The following is a 27,078-nucleotide window of genomic DNA, read 5'->3' as shown; positions in this document are numbered from 1 at the left end:
AAAATCTTGCGTACGCATCTTTTTGCTGTTTAGTTAGTTACATTTAGCACACACCCTATACCCATGAACAAAGAAGGAGATGAGAAACAAATGCAAACTGACAGATGGTCTTGGACTTTGAAGGAGGAGGAAAGAGCAAAATTAATATGGACAAATTCTAAAGTTTGGCTCACTTCCACCTCCTTTGTAAGTATGCATGTTCTAGTCTTTTATTTCCTAGTGTCTCCCTCAATGACTCTATGACCTCAAAGTGCTCCCACTTTGGTGCATGTGTCTTAAGTAGTTTTGTTTTTTCTTTTTTTGGAGCAGTGGGGGAAAGAAATCTGATTAATCCCCATAATTATAATCTCTGTTGATCAAAAAGTACTTACAGAATTTATATGGTATGCTGTGATAGGCCAGGGAGAAGAGACTTAACCTCCAATCATCCTTCTGTCCCTATTATCCTTTTTTGTTTTATCCTTTCTAGTTCAAAAATAATTTTCTTTTTTTTGATAGAGAAAACAGAAGCAAAAGAAGGCAACAGCCTTGCCCTCTCTCTTATCCCTTAACCTCATTCCATCTTCTTTGATAGGATTAGCAATATTATCGCTTCTTTGATTTTATTTTCACATAAATAGCCAACAGCCACTTTTTTGTTATTGTTAGCATTACTTGATAGTTTCAGATAATGCTGAGTTTTGACATGCTGTGCCATATTCTTACAGGACCCTCCTATACTTTTTTGTAATCTATATACTCTCTTTAGACAACTTTTACCCTTTTCCTTCTGAGTGGGAAGTATTTCTCTTTGTATATTCAGAATATCATTCTTAAAAGCTTTCCCATTACCCCTGGCCTGACTTCACTTACAAAATTTTACTTGTTACACGAGAAGTTCTAGTAGTGGCTCAGAATTGCCATTAGCTATAATAATATATACTCTTCTGTTTGGATGTTCAAGGCCTTAAGGAGTTGAGAAAATGAACTTCCCTTCTTTGCAGAGGTGGGAACTTGTGTATTTGCGAAATACTGCATATACTATCAAATTTGATTATTTTGCTGAGCTGCTTTTTTCCTTTTTTTAATTCTTTGTTACATGGAAAGACTGCTGAGTAAGGGAAAAGGAGAGGAATACAACGAATGATGTGAACAAGTTGTGTTAATACAATATATTTATAGAAATAACCTGCCTTTCCAGGTTTACTGCATATTACACTCCACATTCTCTACATTCTAGCCAACTAACTCCACTTCCTGTTCATTGTATATGGCATTACATCTTCTCTGTGCCTTCGCACAGGCTATCCCTTATGCCAAGAGTGCATTCCCTTCTCATTTCTACCTCTTAGAATCATGTTTCTTTTCTTTCTTTTTTTTTTTAGAAAGAATCATATGTTTCTTTCAAGACTCAGCTCAATCGCCCTTTTTCATGAAGGCTGTCTTGATTTGCTCACTTGCTAGGGTTTTTCCCTCTGGAAGTGTGTGTGTGTGTGTGTGTATGTGTGTGTGTATGTGTGTGTGTGTGAGAGAGAGAGAGAGAGAGAGAGAGAGAGGGAGGGAGGGAGGGAATATTTACTTTTCTGTGTATATATTGTTATATCTCTATACTCCACCATTTCCTTGAATGTACGCTCCTTGGTTGGCAAGTGCCATTTGGGTTTTGTCTTTGTGTCCCTGTTGCTTAAATCAGTGCCAGGCACATAGAAGGCACTTAATAACTACTTACCAAATTGATTCCTACCTATCCTCTCCCTTAATCCTTTGAAATCAGTTCTCTGGTAAGGTTGCCTGTCCAACTATGCTTCGTTATCTCCTCTTTCTCAATCACAAATTCTGAGAAGGATTAATTCATATTCCCATAAGGCTGCCATTGTTCTTTCTAAGCAGCCACTTCTTCTTTGTTTATAAGAGTTAATCTAGAATAGGTAATCCTCAAATTGGTTCTTCCCCATTTGGAAGGGCTTGTCTTTAAAAAAAAGTCAATTAATTATTAGTTGCTTTGTTGCAGCAAAGAGAAGATTGCAACAGAAATACAGATAATTGAGACTCCCTATCACTATTGTATTCTGTTTCTGACAAGCTTCTAATCTGTTTCTCAAATTCTTCATCCCTCCTTTCTATCCAGGTAGTCTGTAGTACTTCAGTGAATATGTCACTTGTGTTTCTGTCTCTGTTAATCTTTATCCAAATGACATAAGTATAATTTAACATATCCTATTCTTTTTGTATAAGGTATTTACTCTTCTTTATCTGTGTGTTCTAGTCCTGCTTCTAGGATAAAATATGGTCTCCTGTTTATCAGTTAAAACCCTTCACAACTTGTTCTCAATCTACTTTTCCAACCTTATTTCTTCCCATTCATACTCTGTGGTCCAGCCGAATTGGTCTTCTTTCTGTTACTCCTATATAACACTAGGTCTCCCATCTCTGTGCCTTAGTTCTGGCCAGCATTCATGCCTTAAATGTGCTTTCCTCTCATTTTTATCTCTTAGACACTATTATTTCCTTCAAGACTTATCTTAAGCACCATCTTCTACATGAAACCTTTCATGATTCACCTGCCCCCTTCCTCAAAGTTGTCTTGTATTTATTATATGCATATTCTGTTTATATTTATTTAAGTCTCCCTCAATAGAATATGAGCTCCCTAAGGGCAGCGACTCTTTTTCATTTTTGTTTTTGTACCTCCTCTGCCAATATAGTACCTGGCACATAGAAGTTGGTTAATAAGTGCTTATTAACTGATTGCCCCTGTCCTATGAAGTCTCAGAGATACCTGTTTCCTTGTGTTAGGCTTTCTGTTTTACACTGCATTTTATCTATGTTTTGTACATTTTCACTAGACTTATGTGATCATGGGTTTTGTTTTTTACCCTTTTATATTGGCTTTTGTCTTCTGTGAGTTTCTGGGCATTCTTCATATCTTCCTATGGTTTTAACAACTTTATATTGTCTAGTGTTTATACTTAGGTAGTATTCTCTTCCTTTTAATTTAAAGCTTTTTTAAAAAGTTATATTTGTAAGATTGTAGGCAAATATATTCTTACTAGTCTTTGTTAGATACATTCTGTTCCCATACTGTGACTCTTGTATTTCAAGCTATAGTCCAGAAGTCTAAATCTGATTCTAGAAATCATCTTTTAAATAATGTGTTCATTTATGAATTCTGTCTTTCTGTTCTGAGGCCTTTTACTGTGATGATCAGCAGTAGTCAAAGCACTCCCTGTGCTCCTAAAGTTTTTCAGTTTCTTGTCCAAAACTTCATCATCTTGAGAATTGCTTTTCAAATTCCTTTTGACAGTATACTCTGTGCTTATGTGTATCACCATAAGTAAGTAGACAACTACCCTCCATAAGTAGGTTTTTTGAGAGATTTTCTGGATACGTCTCCCCTTCTACAATTGGGCTAGCAAATAGCTACCCTTTAGCTTAGTATCACCAACCACCAGTACTTAACTCATCTTCCTCTTACCCTTGCTTAATAATGCTAAAGTGGTTGCTTTCTCCTTATAAAGGTCCGGCTCTATTCTCTTCAGGGAAAACCAACATCTGTTGCTGGATCCAAGTGTTTATTGGTCTTTCTTCCCCATTTACTTGGTGTCTCATTCATTCACCCTTCTGGTACAGGGAATTCCTCCATCCACCCCAAATCTTTTTTCTTTTGGTTTTCATACTAACCCTTCCTGTTTTATTTTGTTTTTAAAAGAACACTTAATTCTTGATTACCTTTAGAAACTAGAGAGTTCTTTGAGTCTCTTTACCCCCTCTTCTAGGAGGAAGACTAACCTGCACTTAGAATACAGATAGCAGTAACTTGTTTATGACATAAAGATCAGCATGTCCTTAGTAAAATTCTCATGGCTCTTCATATTTTTTGGAAGCAATGGCCTTAGTTTTTTCTTGGTTCTCACTAGAAAACTTGGGTTCAAATTTTGGCTTTGCCACTTCCTACCTGAATGACCTTGATCTTTCTGGGTCTTCCTTTCTTCATCTGTAAAATGAGAGGGTTAGACTGAGTAATCTAAGGTCACTTCTAGCTCTAAATCCCATCTTTCATTTTATGAATGAGGCAACCAAGACCCAGAGAGCTTAAATAATTTGTCCAATGTAAAAAGCAAAAACGAAAACCCAAGTTTCTTACCTCATAACAAGTCTACTTCTCTTTCTGTTGGACCAGAATCTTATTACAGAATAATTTGAATCTCTTATTGACTCTCTTAACTTACCAAACAATATAGCATATGTTTTCAAAAACACGAGTTTTTGTTACATGCATTTTTTAGGAATACATTAGAGTGTGTGTGTGTGTGTGTGTGTGTGTGTGTGTGTGTGTGTGTGTGTGTGTGTATGACCATCATGTAATAAAATGGATATATACTTGGATAGTCTTTGTAAATTAAAGGACCTTTTTTTTTTTTTAAATTGTAATAGATGATGATGTACCGGCAGATATGGTTGCAGAAGAATCAGGTCCTGGTGCACAAAATAGTCCATACCAACTTCGTAGAAAAACTCTTCTGCCTAAAAGAACAGCTTGTCCTACAAAGAGCAGTATGGAGGTAAGTTGTCTATTTTGTTTTATCTCCCTTTAAAAAAAAAAAAAGACACTAGCGTATGTGTGGGAGAGGAGTTTCTCTTAGGAAAAAATTAATGTAAGATCTTTTCACATTATTTAGAAGATGATGAATTTGTTTGTTGTTTTTAAAAACTACAACTTTGTAAAGTGGTGTTTTTGTTGTTAAAAGGGTGCTTCTACTTCCACCACTGAAAATTTTGGTCATCGAGCAAAGCGTGCAAGAGTTTCTGGAAAATCTCAAGACTTATCAGGTATTTTATATGAGGGAGACTGAAAAACAGAGAGGGGTACATTAACCAAAATCATTCTCAGTTATTTTATGCCAGAATCAAGATTCAAAAATTGGAGGAAATACTGTTTTACGTCATTTGGGGATTAGAATTGGAATCTTGGTAAATAATCTAACAGTGCAGTCTCTCCCTTCTTATGATTTTTATTGATAGTGTACAAAAGTTAATTTTGCAATGTTTTCCAAGTTAAGAAAGCCATACCTAAAAGAAAGTAATCAAGTAATCCTTGCCAAATTCAAGCAAAGACAGGGTTTTAGAATTTGAAGAGGGTTTGATGTATAGATAAAAAAAAAATTCTTTCAAATCAGTTTTCTGGTATTAAAAAAAGCCTAATTATTAATGTTGATAATATACTTAGTAATTAGCTAGGTTATTTAAATATGTGTTAATATTTTAATAGCAGCACCTGCCGAACAATATCTTCAGGAGAAACTGCCAGATGAAGTAGTTCTAAAGATTTTTTCATACTTGTTGGAGCAAGATCTCTGTAGAGCAGCATGTGTGTGTAAACGCTTCAGTGAGCTTGCTAATGATCCAATTTTGTGGTGAGTGAAAAGTTATATTCATTATTATCTTGAGATATATTGTTTGCCTTCACAAAATGCCAAAGATGGTAGGAAAGATGAAATGTGAACTTACTATTATATTTAAATAGCTAAGCCAAACTAAAAATGCTTCTGTTTTTAAAGTACATGGTTATCACAAATATGAGTTGCTAGCCAAAGCAATATTTATTAAAAAATAATTAAAATGTTTTCTGTATGATCTGTTGGTTAATAACTATCATTCTTTTGGTGATTATGGAGTTCTCGTTTAATTGCTCTTTAGGAATGGAAATAAAATTAATGGATTTATCTTTTTGACTGCTTTAAATAATAGAATCATAAGTATATTAAAGAAGAAAGGAGAAATAGTAATAAAATATTTATATCGAAGAAGTGTTATTGTACTAGTGTTGACAGGTCTATTTATGCTTTAACATAAGTTTTTACTATATAATTAATAGAGAAAAAAGGCTGACTATACAATGCTAGAGTTGTAATTCTTAAGTTGCAGTTAATTGTGTCTTCAGAGTCTGTAAGACTAGTGGTGGGTTGAACTGGCGAGGAGAGCGTATTTGCAGAATGTTTTTTGTTTTAAAAAGTACTAAATTGAAATTTTAAATTGTGAGAAAATAATATATTATTTTGGGGCAGCTAGGTGGCGCAGTGGATAGAGCACCGGCCCTGAAGTCAGGAGGACCTGAGTTCAAATCTGGACTCCCACCAAACACTTGACACTAACTGTGTGACCCTGGGCAAGTCACTTAATCCCAATTGCCTAAAAACAAAAATTAAAAAAAAAAAGAAAGAAAATAATATATTATTTTATGTTGTTACTTGGGTGTTTTCACATTACTGTCAAACATATGATGATCGTGTTAATAGCCAGAATAAGTTTGCCACGCTCTGTCTTTTCCTAGTCTTATTTTCTACTTATTACTTAAAGGGATTAATTTTGAGGTTTGAATTTTGATATGTAATTTGAAATAATCATTGTATCTGTTCTTTATTTTTAATACTTTTTTCTCTTTCAGGAAACGATTATACATGGAAGTATTTGAGTATACACGTCCTATGATGCATCCTGAACCTGGAAAATTTTACCAGATTAATCCAGAAGAATATGAACATCCAAATCCTTGGAAAGAAAGCTTTCAGCAGTTGGTATGCAGCCTCACTTAATGTAGAAAGTACTTGTCTCACTGCATAATTTGTAAATAAAATTTCTGCTAAAAAGAATATTATATCCTATTAACATTAAAAATTATTTAGCAGACATCTTTTTTTTTCAGCCAGCAGATATTTTGTCACTTTGATCATCAGGAATCTAAAAAAACTGGAAATGCTATGGCATTTTGAATTTTTTGAAATACCTTTTTTCCCCTCCAGGAATTTATGCTTAGCTAGCCTAAGGTAGTTTATGGTCCCTTGCATTTTTCATTATTGCTTTCATATTAATGGTATACTATATATGTGGTAGAACCTACCTCTTTAAAAAATATAATAAATGAATGGAAATATGTATTTTAAAAAATGTTTCAGTTGAGGTTGACTTATACCAATATACCATGGTTCTGTTAAATTAAAAAATGAAATGTTTGTCTTAGTACCGTATACATTTAAATATATTAATTTTTTTCTCTTATACTGCCTTTTTTTTTTCATTTTAGTATAAAGGAGCACATGTAAAGCCAGGGTTTGCTGAACATTTCTACAGTAATCCAGCAAGATATAAAGGGAGAGAAAATATGCTAGTATGTATAATATGTATTTTTATATGATTTCTTCAAAAGTAACCCCACAATTTGTAACAAATATTTTTATTTCAAATTTCTTTTAGTATTATGACACTATTGAAGATGCATTAGGTGGAGTACAGGAAGCTCATTTTGATGGACTTATCTTTGTTCATTCTGGTATATATACTGATGAATGGATATACATTGAGTCTCCAATTACCATGATTGGTGCAGGTATTTTTGATATGTATTTTCATCTTAACTTTAATTCAGATTAACAAAAATTTCTAAAACAGCAATGATACATTATACACTTAAAGTAGCAACAGTATATTGTTGATCAAAAATATTTTTTGGAAAGAAAACTTCATATTCTACTATGTGAGGCAGAGGATCCTACACAGTCAGGGAGACTGGTTTAGAGAGGAGGGAATACTCTTACTTAAAACAATATTGGGGTGGCTAGGTGGTGCAGTGGATAGAGCACCAGTTCTGCAGCAGGAGGACCCGAGTTCAAATGTGGCCTTAGATACTTGACACTTCCTAGCTGTGTGACCCTGGGCAAGTCACTTAACCCTGATTGCCTCACAAAGAAATTTTTTTTTAAATTGGAAACTATAAGGCTATGTTTCCTTTAAAGTGAGAATATTACACATATTGCTCTTATCCCCAACATGACCTGGAGTTACCTATCTCCTGGTAGAACATGAAAATTAACATGTATATTTCCTTCCCTAATGCATATATTAGGAAGCATTGGTTATTCTTTACTGTACTTCTAGTAAATTTGAAATTTAGTGGTAGTTATATTTTGCTTTGAACTGATGTTTTGTTCTAATGGCAGAATATCTTTTTAATTTTCTAAGAACAGATTTAATTCAACAGATTAGCATAACATTCTGTTAAATTTCTGAATATACTCCCTCTGCTGGTTTTTCAGGTAATTAGTGCATAGAACAGTTTTCTTTTCTTTTCTTTTAAATTAATTAATTTATTTTTAGCTTTCAACATTCACTTCCATAAGATTTTGAGTTCCAAATTTTCTCCCCCACCCCAAGATGGCATGCAATCTGATATAGGCTGTACATATACATCCATATTAAACATGTTTTCACGTTAGCATAGGACATTTTTCAAATAAATGCAGATATCTCAGTGAAGTTCCTTATCTCCCCTTCTTTCCTCTACCCCCTGAAAGTTACACACATATCTCTCTCTCTCTCTCTCTCTCTCTCTCTCTCTTTCTCTCTCTCTCTCTCTCTCTCTCTCTCTCTCTCTCTCTCTCTCTCTCTCTCTCTCTCTCTCCTCCCTCTCTCTCTCTCTCTCCCTCTCCCTCCCTCTCCCCCTCCCCCCTCCCTCTCCCTTAAATTTGATAAAATTTTTAGTGGTTATCCTTCTCTACCTGGTACTAATTTTTAAATATACTTTGTAGAATCCCATTATAGTTAATCTTGTTATAACATTATAATGCTAAGACCCACATCCCTTAAACTTTAGATATAATAAAGCCTAATGTAACATGGTACATATTATATGTTAGGACCACCTCCCAACACTATTATTAATCAGGGGCAGCAGAGTTTACTGTTTACTGGAAAGAACACTAGACTTAGACTCAAGAGACCTGAATTCAGTTCCAGCTTAGCCATGTGCTAGATATTTGGCCACAAACAAGTCAGAGCCTCAGTTTCCTCATCTATAAAATAGGAATAATACCTTTACTACCTCAGGCATAGGTTAGTTTCAAAGAAAGTATTTTGTAAAAACTTGAAAAGCAATACTATAAAGATGTGAGTTACTGCTTAGATTTATAGTATGACATCAAGACTATCCTTCAGATTTATACTTTTTCTTCTGCTAGACATTGTTTAATCTGTTCAGTAAAAGTGATGCACTGTTCTAAAAAATGTATCTCTTTACAGCACCTGGAAAAGTAGCAGACAAAGTCATAATCGAAAACACTAGAGATTCAACTTTTGTTTTTATGGAAGGTTCTGAGGATGCTTATGTTGGATATATGACCATCAGGGTAAGCGACCTGAGATTAAAACTATGCGTATTTAAATTACTAAGTCAGTGTTTGTTTATTTGAAAAAAATTTATATTTTTCAGTTTAACCCTGATGATAAATCTGCTCAGCACCACAATGCCCACCACTGCTTAGAGATTACAGTGAACTGTAGCCCAATAATAGATCACTGTATTATTCGAAGTACCTGTACAGGTTAGTATTCCTTCCATATTTTGATGTTACCTGGGTATTATAACATATGTTTATGCATGTATGTATTCTTACTCACACACACATTTGAATAAGAAAACTTGTTTAAATTATATTTTTTCACAAATTCAAATAAAGAGGTATATCATGTATTCATTATTGATAATCTTACCACCTATATAGATCATAAGTCATTGATAAATTAGTAGATAGTCTTTGAGAGTGACTGTGACCAAAATATTTGTCATTCCACAACTAACCTAGTGATAGGTCTCTCAGAATTTATGTAGGCTTTTTGTTAAACAATAGGCTTGTGGGTCTTTGTCCCACCTCTACTAAGATAGTTTTACTAGCTTGTCTCTAGGACACTTGACGTTTAAAACCCCATGATATGGCTGCAGTCTATCTTTCCAGTCTTTATACATCTTATTCACCTTTACATATTCTTCCCTTCGGTCAAACTGACCTACTAGGTTTGTGTACACAGACACACACACACACACACACACACACACACACACATACACCCCTTTTTTACTGGTTTCTACCCACAGGCTACCTTCCCCCCACCCTGAAACTATTTTGATTTTGGTATACGTTTTCCCTATATATAGCATCCTATGAATGCATAGCTTTAAAAAAATGTTTGTTGAAATGAATTGAACCAAGCATTCAAACTTGTTAGAATCAGCTAGAGTTTACATTCTGTTGGTATCAATTTTCAGAACCCATGGTTCAGTGTTAAGTCATTGTGGACTTGAGGAGGATATGAATTTAAAAGAGAGTAAAATTAAGTTCTTAGCACAGTGCTAGTAAAATGTGCCTAAGTGATTTCAGGTTTTATTTTCCTTACAGTTGGTTCTGCAGTATGTGTTAGTGGGCAAGGAGCGTGTCCCACTATCAAGCACTGCAACATCAGCGACTGTGAGAATGTCGGACTTTATATAACAGATCATGCACAGGTACTTTTTAATTCTAAGATTTTTTCTTTGATGTTTGGAGAAGTTCTACTTTTGCTGACTTCTGATTGTTTGCTATAGGGGATATATGAAGATAATGAGATTTCCAATAATGCTTTAGCTGGGATTTGGGTTAAAAATCATGGAAACCCCATTATTAGACGGAATCACATTCATCATGGACGTGATGTTGGTGTGTTCACGTTTGACCATGGCATGGTAAGAACATTTACTTCTTGGCAGAAAACATCTGATTCACATCATCAACTAGATGATTCTTACTTACCAATAAATATTTGGACATACTAATTTTTTTCCTGCATATATTCCAAACTTTGTAAGCCAAAGTGCAAATGGAAAACCAATTCCAGTATGATTCATTGATATACACAGCAGTTCACCATTTCCTAAATTAGCAAGTTGAAAAGCATTTATTAAGCAGTAGTGAACTGGGCACTTTCTTAAGTACTGGGGAGGAAAAGAAGGGCAAAAAATTGTCGCTGCCCTTCAAGGAACCCACTGTCTAATGTGGGAGACAACACACAGACAGCAGTGTACAAACAATATAAATGTATATGTAAATATGTGTGTGCATGTACATGTAATATATATGTGTGTGTATGTATGATAAATTGGGGATAGTTTCAGTGGGAAAGGCACTAAAGATTAAGGAGAAGGATTAGGAAAGACTTTTTGTAGAAGGTTGCCTTTTAGCTGAGACTTGAAGGGAACTAGGAGGGGTGTTAAGAAGCAGAGATGATGAAGGCCATTGTGTTCCAGGCATCAGAGACAGCCAGTACAAATACTTAGAATTGAGGGATGGAGTATCAGTGTATTAAGAATAGCAAGAAAACTAGTGTCATTGGATTATAGAGTACATGGTGAGGAGTGAGTAAGGTTTAAGAAGGTTGGAAAAGTAGACCCCAGGTAATGAAGCCAAATAAGATTTGTGTATATAATCTTTGAAGTAATAGGAATATACTGGAGTGTATGGAATGGGGTCTGGGAGTTGGATTCAGACCTGTGCTTTTTGGGAAGATCACTTTGATAGCTGAATGGAGAATGGATTGGAGTGGGGAGGGATTTTGAAGCAGAGAGATCAACTAGCAGGCTATTGCAGCAGTCCAGGCATGAGGTGATGGGCCTGCATCAGGGTGGTGTCAGTGTGACAGGCAAGGAGACAAAGAAGGGAGATATTGTGAAGGTAAAATTGACAGTGCAGAGTGAGCACAAATGAACCAACAGTTTAATTAACAGAATACTTTGCTAAGACAGGAAAAACTTTAAAAATCAATTCTTTATAGTTTCAGCTACTAATGTAATGTTGACAAGCATTTTCAAAATTTTAAGCCTTTAGATTTACAATTAAAATCCTTTTAACTTTTTCCTTGGTTAACTTATGAGAAGTTAAAAATCTAACTGCCTTTATGCTGTTCTTGTTAATTTGTTCTGTTTTTTATTTAGCACTTAATGTATATTTCTAAGTTTTTAATATTTTTAATGTTTTGGCATTTGAGGAATATGTCAGTATAGGCCAGGGGCCACATGTGGCCTCAAGGTATAGGTGTAGGCCATTGAATACATCTTAAATTTGATTCTTCTTCTCCTTGCACCCTTAAAATCAATCTTCTGGTAGCATTTAAATCTCTTTATCCTAGGTTACCAAGACAATTATTTTTCGGTTATGCTTTACTTGCAAATTATTCATTCTTCAAATGTACTTTACTTCATATAGCGATTCATGTTTTCTGATTACTTTATTATCTCATTTGATCCTCACAACCCCATGAAGTTGATGGTACAAGTATTTTGACTATTTTATAGATAACGAAACAGAGGTTCAGAATCAGTAACCTAGGCCTTCTGACTTAGTGTTCTTTCTACTTTGCCACCCTGATTCATACAAAGAGCTAAGGTAGATACAGACTTCCATCCTCTCTAGTTTAATAGGACAAAAGACATTTACACAAATCATTATAAGACAGGGCAGCATGTGATAATCGTAGACTTGGACTATAACAGGGTCCTCAAATTTTTTTGATCTGAGGACCCCTTAACACTCTTAAAAGTTCTTGAGGATTCCAAAGAGCTTTTGTTTATGTGGGTCTTATCCATATTTGTATTATCAGAAATTGACTGGTAACATTTTAAGATATTTATTAATTTGTTTAAAAATAATAAAATTACATGGTAACCTAAATAATATTTTTATGAAAGTAACTTTAAAAATAAATTTAGTGAGAAGAGTTGCTTTGTTTTATGTATTTTGGGAAATGTCCTTAATGTCTGGCTTAAAAGAAGAATACTAGGTGCTCGTCTATGTCTTCATTCAGTCAATTGCAATATGTTATTTTGGTTGAAGTATAAGAAGAAAATCTGACCTCATGTATGTGTGTGGTTGGAAAATGGAGAAGTATTTCAATAGGCAAATAACTTCTTAGTATTATTGTGAAAATAGTTTTGACTTCTCCAATCCCGTGAAAGGGATTGGTGGACCACACTTTGAGATGCCTATTTGATCCCCAACAGATGACTTTGATGACCTCCAAGGACCAGAATCTTAGTACTCCTCAAGGTGGCCTATTGTCTTTTTAGAAACTTCAATTACTAGGAAGGTTTTCCTTATGTTGAACGTACTTTCTAGCCAAGCAGAATGAATGAGTCTAGTCTTTTTGTCTATATAATAATCCTTTTGAATATTTGAAGACAGCTAGCATGCTCATCTCCTCTTCTTCCTTCTGTCTCACCTCCAAAGGGAACAAGGTTTCTCTTTGATAGGTTAAACATTCTCACTTTCTCTAGTTTATCCTGTGGCTTGGTTTCTAGTCACTTTAATTCTCTGAGCACCCTTCTGGATGAGTTGCAATTTAAGATATGGCACTCAAAATGGTTGCATCATTCCAGATGTGGTATGAGTTAGAGTATAATACTCCCTTGTCCTGGATATTTATATTTTTGTTAATTTAGTATTGGGTAAGATTAATTTTTTTTGTTTACTGCATCACAAAGTTGATTCATGTAGCTTACATTCCACTAGAATCCTCAGTCATTTCAACTCACTTTTTTCTAACCATATTACATCTCTCCTGTACTTATATAGTTGGGTGTTTTCTTATTTTTCTTTTTTTAACTTAAACACAGGACTTTATTAAATTTCTGCTTATTCCGTGGAACCTACTACATCTTATGAAGAGTTTTTTACTTTAAATTCCAGGCCTATTATCTCAAACCTATTCTATTCCTCCCAACCTTGTACCTCCCAACATTTTGATAAACATGCCACCTTCATCTAAGCCATTGATTTTGTTTTTTAACAGAATTAGACCCTAGGACAAAGCCATTAGAGATTTCCCTCCAGTTTGGTATGGAACTGTTAGCCAGTAGTCTTTGAGTCTAGTCAGTTAATCCCTTCTGATAAGTGTGTGATCATCCAGTCCACACCTTTCATGGTATGTTTGTGTGGAAGCAGGTGGGTACCATGGAAAGAATGCTTACCTGGAGCTGAGGATGCTCATAGGACCTGAGTTTGAATCCTGGTTCTGTGATTGTGGATGAATTGCCTAACCTCTCTGAACCTGTTTCCTCATCTGTAAAATGAGGGTGTTGGACTAGACGAACTCTTAAGGTTCTAGATCTGTTGTCTTATAATTTACATAAAATAGAGATTTTCTTGTCAGATGCTAAAATTCACATATGTGTCTACAGGACACTCCTGATCTGTAGCCCTCAAAAAGGGAGATGAGGTTAGTCTGACATGGCTTTGTCTTCATCAAGTCATGCTGGCTCTTAGTGAACACTTCTATCCTTTCTGAGTGCTCACAAATCATCCCTTTAATAGTCCATTTTAGAATTATCATAGGGATCATAGCTCTCTAATTAAGGTTGCCCATCTCTAGTCCAGTGTCCTCTCTCCTATTCACTGTGATTCCTCAAACATCACTAACAGCAATTTAGCAAGCACAACTTCAAGGTCTTTTCAGTACCCTGAGTCATAGTTTATTCTGGTCAAGACAAGTTGAGCTCATGAGGGCAGGTAAGTCCTGCTTATCTCGTGGCAGGACCAAGGATGGCCAAGGCTTTTGGACGTTGAGAGGCAGCATGCAGCCACTGGAGCTGTGGGGATCAAATCGTATAATAGATGTTTTACTACTTTCTAAACTAACTGTAAAGTACCTTAAAAATTTTAATATTTTGAGAAGTGCTCTAGAAAGATTAATCTGGCAACAGTGCAGGATGGATTACTAGAAGAAACATTTAATTAGGGAGGCTATTTAGAAGTTTATTATAATAGTGCTGGCAGTGGGAGTGGAAGGGAAGTGACAAATTTCAGAGACATTGGAAAGGAAGAGTATAGTCAGCAGGAATTGGTGACTGGATGAAGGAGGAGGAGAAGTGCAGAGGGAACCTTTCTAAACTCACAGATTCTGCTCTGGAAGAGATTTAAGAGAGCATCTCTTTTAACCCCTAGGTGTGCAGGAATTCCACAGCATCCCTAACATATGATCATTTAGTCTGTACCTAATGTCTTCCAGTGACGGAAAGTTTGCTACTGTGTAGTACAGTGGAAAACGGTGTTTGATTGGGGAGTCAGAGCTTGGGTTAAAAGTCCTCCTCAACTCTCATTCCTCCTGTAGTGTCTAAGATGTCATTTAGCCTCTGTGCTTTAGCTTCCACTTCTGTCAAATGTGGGGTTGGACTAGGTGACCCATAAGTTATCTTCTCCTAGACTGATAACAGTGAATAATGAATGACTTGGGTTTTTGTTCTAGGTGACTATTAAAATAGTGATGAATTCAGCAAGTATTTACTGAGCACCAGCTGTGGCTAGGCCAGGCATTGCTGTCTGCCTTCATCAAACTTGCATCCTTTTAGGTAGAAGCAATATGAGCACAGATCAGCATATATTAATAATATATGTAATATTTAATATTACATATGTTACTATATACATATTAATATATGTAATATTTAATATTACATATGTTACTATATACATATTAATATATGTAATATTTATATTATATACATATATAGTAACTTCCATCAGCTGATTAGGAAAGATCTGTGGACTTGGTGTAGTTAAAGGAAGTTAGGGATGAGGAGAGAATGCATTCCAGGAATAGGGAAGAACCAGTTGAAAGGCATGAAGATGGGAGATGGAATGCCCTATATGGGAACTTGGAGCAAGCAGACCAGTTCTGACTAAAATGTAGAGCCTATGAAGAAAGGAAATAGGAGTAAGCTTACAAAAGTCAGCCAGAATGTAAAGAACTTTAAAAGCCTGACAAAGAAGTTTATATTCTATCCCAGTTAGAAAATAGTGGACCTTCTTGAGTAAGGGAATAACATGGCCAGACCTGTGGTTTAGGAATATGGCAGTTCTGTGTAGTATGAATTGGAGAAAGGAGAAAATGAAGGCTGAGAGATCATTTAGGAAACTTTTGTGATAGTCTAATCTAGATAAGAGGCTGATAAAGTCCTCAGCTAGGGTGGTGGCTTTGTGGGAAGACAAAAAGACGTGAGACAGGTAGAATGGACAAGACTTTCTATCTGAGTGGCTATGGGAGGTATGAGAGAAGGAGAAGCTGAGGATGACTTTGTGGTTACAAACCTCTGTGATTAGAAGTATGGGGCTACCCTCAACAGAAATTGGGTGGTTAGGAAGAGAGAGTGTCGGGGAATGTGTTGGGGAGGTGCTCATTATCAGAAATAGGAACATCAGGAGGAATGCTAGATTGGGGAAAGGGTAACAATGAACTTATGTCCAACAGAGACAGTAAGTGTAGGATAGAGCTTGAGATATAAGGTTAAAGTTTGAGGTAAAGATTTGGAACTTATACAGAAGTGATAGTTGAAGCTGTGGAGTGAAGTATGATCTACAAAGGAGAAAAAATACATAAATGAGTGTCATTTATCCCCTCTGAAATGCTAACACTAGCTGCTATGACAGATCATTCCCATTAGTCTTTTAATTGGCAGCAAATTAATAGAAGATGATAGTGATTTTAAGCATCTTTATATCCAAATTAGCATGCTTTCCTGCCATTCTCTGACCTTGACATTTTATCTACTGCCTTTGACAGGCTAACTCCCATCCTAACCTCCACCTTTGAGGACCCTTAGGTTTGAGAGAAATCAAGAGAAGCTTCCCATAGGAGGTCACATTTCTCTTCCTCAAATTTTCATATGTTTACTTATCACTATGTACTGATCTACATAATACTACTCAGTAGGGTGAAAGCTCTTCAGAGGTAGTAACTGTTTTTTGTTTGTTTTTTTAATATCTCTAGTACATGTCACAGTGCCTGGTACATTATCGGTACCTAATAGGTCGTTGTTGAATTGGCTATTTACTGTGCATGAACTCTGTTTTAAGGTTGATCTCTTACCATCACTGTTGCAAAGAGATTTCTTTTCCCACCACCATTCAAATAGACATTCCTCCAAAAGAATAACTTCTTTTTTGAAGGTACAGGTATTTGTAATATTTTAATAGTGTCCTGTCAGGCAAAGGGCTGTTGAGGGGTAAAGAGCAGTAAGAGTATCAGGGAATAAAAAGTATCAGGGAAGGAATTATTTTGGGGACAATAATTACTTCTTGCCTATTCTTTATGGTATTCTTACAACTTATTCAGAGGTTAGGATGGAGTAACAGAATTGGGTGGGGGTTAAAAGGAAATTGGCCAGGCGTTAGTCACTTAACTGATGTTTGTTGAATTGAAAGCTTGGTGCTTGATACAAAGGTGTGTAGGACTAGTGCTTTTTTCTTTTTTTCCCCCCCTTAAACTTGTGATTTCATTGGCAGAGGGAACTCCAGGTGAGAAACCTCTTAGGGAGTTGCCTGATGACCATAGATTGAGGGGTTGTGACTTCTCCAGGGTCACCCAATCCCTGTGTATTAAAGGCAAAATTACCTGATTGTAAGGTTGGCTTTCTATTGCATTGTGTTGTCTGTTGGTCACCCTATAGTACCTAGGCAGCCTCTTATCCAAATATCAACCAGGCCCAATTGTGATTGCTTTTAGTTGTTTAGTATTATTTCTGAGCCAGCTGTTTCAGTACCAGCATGGCCCATAAAGGTGCCATGCACTCTGTTAATAAGTTAACATACCAGGTTTGTTTGGTTTTTTTAATAATCACAGAGTTCTACAGCATTCAAGAAGAGTTTATAAAAGATTAATTTTCATTAGGTTGAAATGATTATATAATATTGTGATAAGTAAAAGATGAATTGAAGTGTTAGGATGCGAACTTTTAAAATCTTTGAAACAGCAGTTCTCTTATCTCAAGTGGTTGGTTTTTTGTTTGTTTTTTTTTGGTTGGTTGTCTTTTCATTGTTCTTTTTAGTGCCAAAAGTTTGTGATTAGTGAGGTGACCTCACTGAGGAAAGGTGGGTTTTTTTTGGGAGGGAAGGAGTGGCTTTTTTTTGGGTTTGATTTGATTTGGGTCATCTTCTCCCCCCAGACACCTAAGTAGCTGTGTAACCCTAGGCAAATTACTTAACCACTGTCTGCTTCTGTTTCCTCAACTATAAAATGGAATAATAATAGTATCTTTCTCCCAGGTTTGTTGTGAGGATCAAATGAAATATTTGCAAAGTGCATAGCAGAGGGCCTGGCATATAGTAGGTACTTAATAAATGCTTGCTGTTTTCCCTGTTATTTTTTAAGAATCTACAATGGTATCCTAATACCTTCCAGATCAAGCCTAAACTCTATAGCCTGTCATGGTCTGACCCTAACCTCTTCAACTTTATTTATTCTTGTGACCAACAAACATTTATCCCCTTCAGGCAGGTTTGAGTGCTTTTCATTCCTCAGACCCATTTAAATCTTTTCCATGCCTGTCTTCATACTATCCTCCTCATAATTTCAATCCTCCTTTACTTCAGTGTTTTTTTAAGACTAAGTTAAATATCTGCTTTTCTTCCTATGAAGCCTTCTCTAAACTAGCTTTTCTTTGAATTCTGATAGCATTTGATTGTATTATTTTACAAGCACCTAGGATAGTGTGGTAGAAAGTATACTAAACTGAAATCAAGAAACTTCTAATGAAGTGAGTTCTAGTTCTGGTTCTGCCATTATAAACTCATGCCATATGAAAGAATTGTGGATATTTAGCCTGGAGAAAAGAGAAATGGTAGGATATGTATTATGTCTTCAAATATTCAAAGGAGTCCTTATGTGGAAGAGGAATGAAATTCATTCTGTACTACTCTAGAGGGCAAAATTAGAGGGCCTAATGGGTAGCAGAGGAAGATATAGAGATAGAGATTTGATATCAATGTAAATGAGAAAGGACTGCTTTACAAGGAGTGTCATTGAACAGATTTAAGCAGAAGTTCAGTGACTGGCTGTTAGGAGTGTTGATACAGTAGTAAGTTCAGAAAAATGGGCAGTCTTCAAATTAGTGAAGAGAAGGATGAGGATAGCATGAACAGAGAAAAGGAGCCAGCTTTAAGTATGTATATTCATAAAGTATGCTGAGAAGTTGTGGTATATTCAGTTTGATTTAAAAAAGAAAGAAGAATGATGAAGGGCATTTTGGATCTCTGTCAGAAGTTTGAATTTGAGCTAATACCAACTAATAAGCCACTGTATATTCTTGAACTGGTGATTTCATTACACAGAACCATAGAATTTGAGCAATATTTTAGGAAGATTTCTTCTAGGAATCAATTCTTTGCATGGTATGTTGGGTACAAAGATAGTTAGGGCCAGCAATTTTTTCTGGCTGATTAAAATAGACCACTATAAAAATTATGGCAGATAGTTTCCATTTAGTAATCATCTGCCCTCCTTCTAGAGGGCACTTAGGAAATTAAAATTTATTTCAGAAAGAACAACTAAATCTGTGCTGGAAACAACACAGTCTTAAAGGTAAAAGCTTTCTTGTTCCTTGCTCATGTTTTCAACTGATGTCCTAAACATGCAAAAATGACCTTCAAAGGCTTATTATAGATCAGAAGGTAAACGTGTATAGTTTCTGTGTCTTTTTGGTCAGCTCTTATTGATCAGAAAATCATTCATGGTCTTTTTCATCTTTTTTTATACTTCTCAGATACCTTGAGACTCAAATCCTAGAGTACCTATAATTTAGCTAGTAGTACTCTTAAGTGTGAGAATCTAGTTAAGCAAGCAGCAAGTGAATGTGCTCGTGAAGGAAATGAATTGTATCAATCTTAACATTCTTTCTTTAAATAAATCAGAAGGAATTTCCTACTAAATAAAAAGATGGCTCATAAGTTCTCCTTGGAGAAGCAAATGAAGGAGTTGGTAGAATTTCTGTGTTTTGTTTTGTTTTGTTATCATGCATTCAAAGGCATCAAGGACATTTCATGAGACTGTCTTCTCAAATTGCAGTACTTGTGATAAGCATTTGCAAAAACACTACCATGAAAATAATTGCACCTTGTTCATTTATGCTTTGTCAAAGCATAAGAAAATTGAAAAATTCTACAGATAATTCAATGAGACTGTTAAAAATAAAAATTAAAAATAGAAAATTGATAAATGAAAAGGTCAACACAATTTTCATAAGGAAATTTAACTTATGTAAACCAGTTACCAAAATGAGGAGACCACAAGCCCAGGAACTGCTTCTGCCACTAAGTACTTGATTGATCTTCTTACCAATCAAAGAGATGTGACAGCCTAGCAAAATGAAGGTTTGAACTGAAAATTCATTTGTAAAATATTATGTCAGAGGACGGTGGAAGATTATGAGTAGTGTCACTTCATAAAATAGCAAGCAGCAATGGAGGTTAAAAGCAAGTTTATAGAAAGCTTAGTAAAAGACCCAACTAAGCCAAATCAGCCCAGGGTCCTAAGTATAGTAGTTAGAGCATCATGATCAGGAGCCTGCTATTCTGTTATTTTAAGCCATGATCTAGAAATCGAAATCCCATTCTCAGAATACCATCTGCTTAGCCAGGTGTTCAATTCCCAAGGGAATTCATGGATGAAATCAGGAGGGCAGTAAGCAGAAGTGGAAAATATTTGTCAAAAATTGTCTAATAACTCTTTCCCATCATTAGCAATGGGGCCATCAAATCACATAGTACATATACTACATGATAAAATAGAAATGTCACTAAAGAAAGCAAGTAGGAAATTAATAGCAAGTATACCTTGCTGGAGATGATGAAATTAGTGGGTGTTGAGGGATTTATTGAAATTCTTAGGGGGAGGGAGAGGAATAGACCTTATTACCACCCTCTAAAAAAACAATCACTGAAGTACCATTAACCCAAATGTTTTCTTTCCTGTTTCTGTAAACTCTTTGAGAATAATCCATGCACATATCAAAGACGTTCTTGATGAGGATATCAGAAGGGAAGGCGATGGCTTTCCATAACAGACCTTACATTTACAATCATACAGTGAATTAAAAGGTATGGAGAACACAAGATCCCACTGTATTTATTTGAAGACTCTGTAAAAAGCAATTTTATTTGGTAGAGCGAAATGCTACTTTAAAGTTTTTCCTTATTGGTTCTTCCATCATCCTTCAAAGCAAGTCTACTTTCTAGGCAACTCTTAAGATTATAAATTTCAGAGAAGGTGCTGATCTGCATTGACAAAAGGCTTTCCTTACCTGGTGTTACCTATATTAATGAAATCACAGATCCAGTTCATCCTATCCTTATCCCACAGCAAGTCTCTAGGAATTATTAGCTGCTTTGCTTTTGATAGGGAGAGAGCTCCAGCAGATGTCTGGACAGTTGAAAGCTACCTGTCATGCCTCTATACCAGGCATTCTGATCTGTTTACAGAATTCACATTTATTTGCCTTCAAATGAGATATTTGTAAAGCATTTTACTTTTTATGTGCCTGGCACAATGTAGGCAATTAATAAATGCTTGTTCCACCAATTAACACACACATGCCCCCTTCTATCTAGCTGATTTATGGTATACTCTGATGACAAAATTATTTCTCCCACCACTGATCTTCACCCGATGTTCTCCACCATGCCTCCCTCTTCTGTCATTTCTTCATGTCAGCATACCTTCTTAATATATAAGTCTAAGCACTTTCCTTCCTCCCAGTCTCCTACACCTATAAGCTATATCTATCCAGACCCATATTTAAGTTGCTGGTTTTATCCCATCAAGTCTCAGTGATAATGTATAAGATAAAATGTGCCTCTTTGAATAAAGATCTATAATTTTAATTTGATTCTTACCTAAACTTTATACATTTGTATATGAACATTTGAGGCCATAGATTTTAACTGTGTGCTTTATTGGATTTTGTCTCTTGTGAATTTTTAGATGTCTCCATTACTATTTTTTTTACATTATTATCTGCTATCTAGCTTGTAAGATTTACATAGTGTTCTCCCTTCCCTGTTCTTTGTAGTTTAAAGCTGTTCTGATTAGATCTTTGTTAAGACATTGGGAAAATATATTCTTAGTAATTATTTCTTAGATGTACTTCATCCCTGATCAGAAATGTGTCATTTTTATATTTTAAACCATGGTCCAGAAATCTAAATGCCACTCACAGATACTACCAGCTTAGCCAGCCATTCACTTCTCAATGATGATAGTATATGGCTGTAAGTAATGGAACACCACAATCTCTGAATATTTAAAGTTGCAGATTATCTAAATGGCAATAGAGGGGCATATTGTAGACTTGAATTGGTTTAGCATATTAATGATAAACAGTTGCACAGGGCAAGCAAAATAAAGACTTTATCAGTTATTTTTTAAATGTGGTTCTAAATTATAAATTTTTAGGGGAAAAATAAAAGCAGCATGTAGTTAGAATGTGAAAGTGGCCAATATCTGGCATTTTTATTTCATTAGTATACTATAATAAATACTGTTACCATGTTCAGCATACATTTTTTTTACTCTGAATTATAGTAAGCAGAGCATCTTGAATGTTTTAATATATTTGAAGTTGATATTACATTTTAATATATTTTCCCAAATTTTTGAAACTGGACTGAAATTTTGGACTGTACTTGTGATTTCATTGGTATAGGGAACTCCAGATGAGAAAACTCTGCCAATGCAGATAAGCACCTGCACTGAAATTAATAATCTTAAAGAATTGTTCAAAATAAAACAAAAAGAATTGCCTTGGGTTACTTAGGGGTTCAATGACCTATCCAGGATGGCAAAGCCAGGTAATCAGGACTTAAAATCTGGGGTTTCTGATTCTGAGAATGGCTTTCCACCATAAATAAAATGCAACTATAGTATGCTAATCTTCTTTGATTTTTGTACATAAAAATTTACCCATTGTACATAAGATTATTTACCAGTGGGTCCAATTTTTTTTAATGTGTATATTGAAAGAAAGGGACTGCTAGGGATTGAGAAAAAAAGAGCCTTTTACTTGATTTACTAGCGCTGAGTTTTACATAGAAACATTGTTACATATACAGGATTCCAATTTGGGGTGGCAAAAACAGCCCTCCTAAAGTGGGATTGAAGGAGGTATCCCGTCTTCCATGTACTAAGAAAATAGGAGGATAAGACACACTGATGGTGGTTTGTGGAGAAGGGACTCAATTCAGGAGTATGAATTAAACAATTATTTATTATATAGCTACTGTTTTCAAGGCATTGTGCTAGGTTGAACACAATACAATGTAAGGGGTGGCTGTTGGAATTGAACAACTTAAGTAAGAAGTCAGAGTAAAGAATATCTTCCATGTGCTCAGGCCTCTGTATTGCTTCTGACTGGGTGTTGTATTTTGGTTTGTTTTTTTTTTTACTTTACTGAAGAGAATGCAGTCTCTCCTAGAAGCCCTGCACGTTCTTAAGGGGTTTTCTTATTGTTACTACTAGCAGCAGTGAGAAGCACATATGGGGAGGTTCGAGCCTGTACATATTCCCCAATGTGGGCCTCTTTTTTTCCCTATAGAAGATGTCAAAAACACACATAAATGCTGATTACATTGTTGGATACATAAACTACAATAAAAGTTGCCTTTGTTGCATAGGCTAACCAGATTTAGCCTGTTGTAGGTATTTTTTTTTTCCCAAGAGCTCTGATATGTGGAGTTGGACACTGATACTGCCTCCAGTGGGAGTAGGACCAGGAGCTTTGATGGAAAGGAAGGAATCGCTTTAGAATTTACTTTTTAGTAATTTTCCCCTTTGCATCCTTCAACTTCTTTGCAGAGGTGGGGGACCCTGGATAGTGGGACTTTGCATGTATGGTCATAATTTTTCAGTGTATTGGATAATTTTGCTGACCTTTCTTTCCCCCCCCCCCCTTCTTATGGATATCTTCTGTGTGTGGAATGGATGTAATTAAAAACAAAAAATATCAGTAAAAATTTACTTTAAAAAAAGAATTTACCCTCTCATCCAACAAACATTAATTAATAAGTGCCTTTTATGTACAAAGCACTCTGCTAGGTGCTGGGTAATTGTTTTTTTAGGGGAACAGTGGGTGACTTTTGATTTTATAGGTATAAGTAATTTCCTGGTTAATTCCTAGCACTGATACACATGGGTATGCAGCTTATGTTTTTAAAGAATTTCCTGAGGCAGTGAGAGGTTAAGTGATTTATTTGTCCAGCATTGTAAAAGAAAGGTGCTACTTTGAGTCAGAATGACAGTGTTTTTATTCAAATCCTCCCTCAGCTATTTACTGTCTTTTTGACAAGCCAAATCACTTAACTTCTCTTGAGATAATTTCCTCATCTATAAAATTTAGGCAACAACAGCATTTACTCCTATATAAATATCAGCTGAGTTATTTTTACTTACAAGTCAGTATGTGTCAAGCATGGGATTGGAACCTAGGTATTTTTGAATGAAAGGTTGGCTTTCTATCCATTATGCTGTGCTGGACCACTAAATTCAAGGAGTTTAGTCTTTTGCTTCCCTTACTCTGCTACTGGTTGTGCAGTCATGGTACCATCATTCTAAGTAATAGCAGGGACCAACTTTGGACCCCCAGGCCACCAGACTGCCAGCTGTTGTTCGTATATGAATGGACTTGGCCATAATATGTTAGTAACTGAATGTACACGAGTAGGAGTTTTGAGTTTTCAGAAGAGAACTTAGGTTGAAATAGCTCCATTCATTTTAGAAAATAGTGTTTATATAAGTAATTAATTTCTCTGTTTGCAGGGTTACTTTGAAAGCTGTAATATACACAGGAACAGGATAGCAGGCTTCGAGGTGAAAGCCTATGCTAACCCTACAGTAGTTCGATGTGAAATCCACCATGGTCAAACTGGAGGCATTTATGTCCATGAGAAAGGAAGAGGACAATTCATAGAGAATAAAATCTATGCAAATAATTTTGCAGGTGTATGGATTACCTCAAATAGTGACCCAACAATAAGGTATCTATATTAATATCTATACATCTATATTAATGGGTGGAGATGACTTTAGGAAAACCATTCACTGTGGAATTGTTATGGAAAGTAAGGAGATATGTTGGTTCAGTTATATTTTACATAACTTACAAATGTGATACGACAAAAATGCTAGTACTAAAACCTACTACTACAGTACTAACTAAGCATATCTGAATTCATAAACGCTCTCTTGATCTGTATGTATATGTACATGTCCATATATATGTTACTTACGTAAAGGGTCTAAGCCATAATGTTTCTAAAAAGCAACTTTCTTTTAGGGAATTTTTCACTAGCCTATAATTTTCAGTTCCTAGTTTGCTATGTCAGCTCTCAAAGATCCCTGAGATAGTGACAAAGCTGGCCTCTAGCCAAATTTTGCACATCTGATAGTGTATATTTCATGTTTTGTGCTGACCTCTTTGGCCACAGGAACAAAATAGGAGTAGCACAAGTCTTTCTAGCTGCATGTATACAACAAAATTCTTATCTGATCAAAAAATACAGTGTATTGTTAAAATATGGTTTGTCTAAGCAAACTTTCCACTTTGCCTCATAGTCTAACATTGCTAGTATTATTAGTCTAACAAATTATTAGTATTCAAAAAAATTCTGCATCTGTAAAAATAAATAGAAAAAAGATTTTCCCATTGTCATTTGATTATGAAAAAAGATTAGCAAATAAACACATACATATAACATTATATATGTGCACATACAAATGCATTTAATTACAGGGGGAATTCAATATTTAATGGAAATCAAGGAGGAGTTTACATCTTTGGTGATGGAAGAGGCCTTATTGAAGGAAATGACATTTATGGTAAGCTGATAATTTTTTGTTTCATGAAATTAACAGGGCAGAAGGAATTTCAAATGTGTTTTTTAAAGATTCTGCAAAAAAAACAATTCCAAGACTTTCCCTGGCAATCCATTCCAACGTTTCCATCAGAAAATTCTTATTTCGAATGTGTAATTTGAGTGTTTTATGCTCTGAGTAATTTTTTTTTAGGTGGAGAGTAGCATTTCTCATGTTCTGTACTAAACTTTTGTCCCTCAGCTTTCCTTTCTAGAGTACCACCCCACTTCCATGAGCTTGGTTTCTCATAGATCTCATACTTGAGCCCTAATTGTTTTGGGGATTTTCCTCTTAAACTTCTTATCTACTAAGAACCTAATCAATGCTAAACACAACAGGAAGATTATCTTATATTTCCTTTATACTGAGTCCCAGATTTTTTTTAACATCATAATGTTTTCCAACAGGTAATGCATTAGCAGGAATTCAGATCAGAACAAATAGTTGTCCCATTGTTCGACATAACAAAATCCATGATGGTCAGCATGGTGGGATTTATGTGGTGAGTGACTGAACATCATTCTATACTATAAAATGGGTGAATTGTTCTTTTAACATTTGATTACAGGTTCCTCAAAGGCAAGGATTGCCCAGTTCCGCTTAGAATCTTTGTAGAAGATACTTTACAAATTTTAAAAACTGAATTAAAATATTTCCTCCCTTTGACTTTAGAGAATAAAGTGTTCTAAAGAAATTTATTCTGTACTTAATAGGTTTATCTAATAGAATATAAATCTTCAGCAACCTGTTATGGAGCAGCTGGTTGTATATGTAGAAGTCTCTGAGATAAACCAGATAAATTTTTGTGCTAGAATTCTGTCACAATCGCCTTTTACCTGCTTTGCTTTTGTTTTCTTTTCCCCCAGAAAGGAAACTAAATCTGGTTTTGATGTTCAAATATAATTGAGCAACTTGTTACTAGTCAAAAAATGTTTGGCTTTTATCATTGTTTCTTTGGCACCTGTTTAGCTGTAACTAAAATCCTCTATTAATTCAACCAACATATGAGTGCTTAATGCTTCTTGAAGAATTTTAAGGTAGTCAAAAATGAATGCGACAGCGTCTTCCCTCAAGGAGCTTATAATGTAGTAGACGTAGAGATTTGAGAAGACTGATGCTAAGAAAGGGCTAATTTTAATTACACTGCTAGAAGTGAACCACCTTTGATAAGGATGAAGATTCTATCATAGCTTAAGATCTTAAAATGCATAGATGTTTTGTGAAAAAACAGTATTGATTCAAGGCAAAGGAGAAGTTCCACTGCTAAGGTAAATTTCAAGACTAATTCCTGGCCTTGGAGTCAGGAGGACCTGCCAGCCTTGGACACATCTTAGCTGTGTGACTTTGGACAAGTCATTTAACCCAGATTTGCACACCCACCCACCCCAAATAATAATAATAATAATAATAATAATAATAATAATAATAATAATTCAAGGCTTGGAAGCACAAAACGGTATTAACAGTACAATGTCATTGGTGGATGATACAAAAGCAGTGATGAATGGTGTGTTGTCTCTGCCAAGATAAAAACATGTTGTTTTTTTAAATCTTCTAAACAATTATTTA

General features: G+C 35.3%; 1 protein-coding gene across 2 annotated transcripts in view; it reads left to right on the top strand.

The window, feature by feature from the left end:
• Positions 1-27,078, top strand: part of FBXO11 (F-box protein 11) — a 107,942-nt gene that overhangs the window by 74,614 nt on the left and 6,250 nt on the right. The window contains exons 2-14 of one of the 2 annotated variants that reach the window (XM_021001319.2): positions 4,414-4,541; positions 4,728-4,809; positions 5,252-5,393; positions 6,425-6,554; positions 7,061-7,144; positions 7,231-7,363; positions 9,052-9,158; positions 9,242-9,353; positions 10,206-10,312; positions 10,391-10,528; positions 24,415-24,632; positions 25,388-25,473; positions 25,917-26,011. In XM_021001319.2, coding sequence (XP_020856978.1) covers positions 4,434-4,541; positions 4,728-4,809; positions 5,252-5,393; positions 6,425-6,554; positions 7,061-7,144; positions 7,231-7,363; positions 9,052-9,158; positions 9,242-9,353; positions 10,206-10,312; positions 10,391-10,528; positions 24,415-24,632; positions 25,388-25,473; positions 25,917-26,011 — 1,542 coding nt within the window. In that variant the 5' untranslated portion in view covers positions 4,414-4,433. Of the gene's footprint in view, positions 1-4,413; positions 4,542-4,727; positions 4,810-5,248; positions 5,394-6,424; positions 6,555-7,060; positions 7,145-7,230; positions 7,364-9,051; positions 9,159-9,241; positions 9,354-10,205; positions 10,313-10,390; positions 10,529-24,414; positions 24,633-25,387; positions 25,474-25,916; positions 26,012-27,078 lie in introns of both variants that reach the window. The other variant, XM_021001320.2, reaches the window with a different exon arrangement.

This window comes from Phascolarctos cinereus, unplaced genomic scaffold, assembly GCF_003287225.1.
Source record: "Phascolarctos cinereus isolate Bilbo 61053 unplaced genomic scaffold, phaCin_HiC Scaffold_2;HRSCAF=192, whole genome shotgun sequence".
Lineage (NCBI taxonomy): Eukaryota > Metazoa > Chordata > Mammalia > Diprotodontia > Phascolarctidae > Phascolarctos > Phascolarctos cinereus.
The sequence above is the reverse complement of the archived record's forward strand: the minus strand, read 5'-3'. Positions and strand labels throughout refer to the sequence as shown.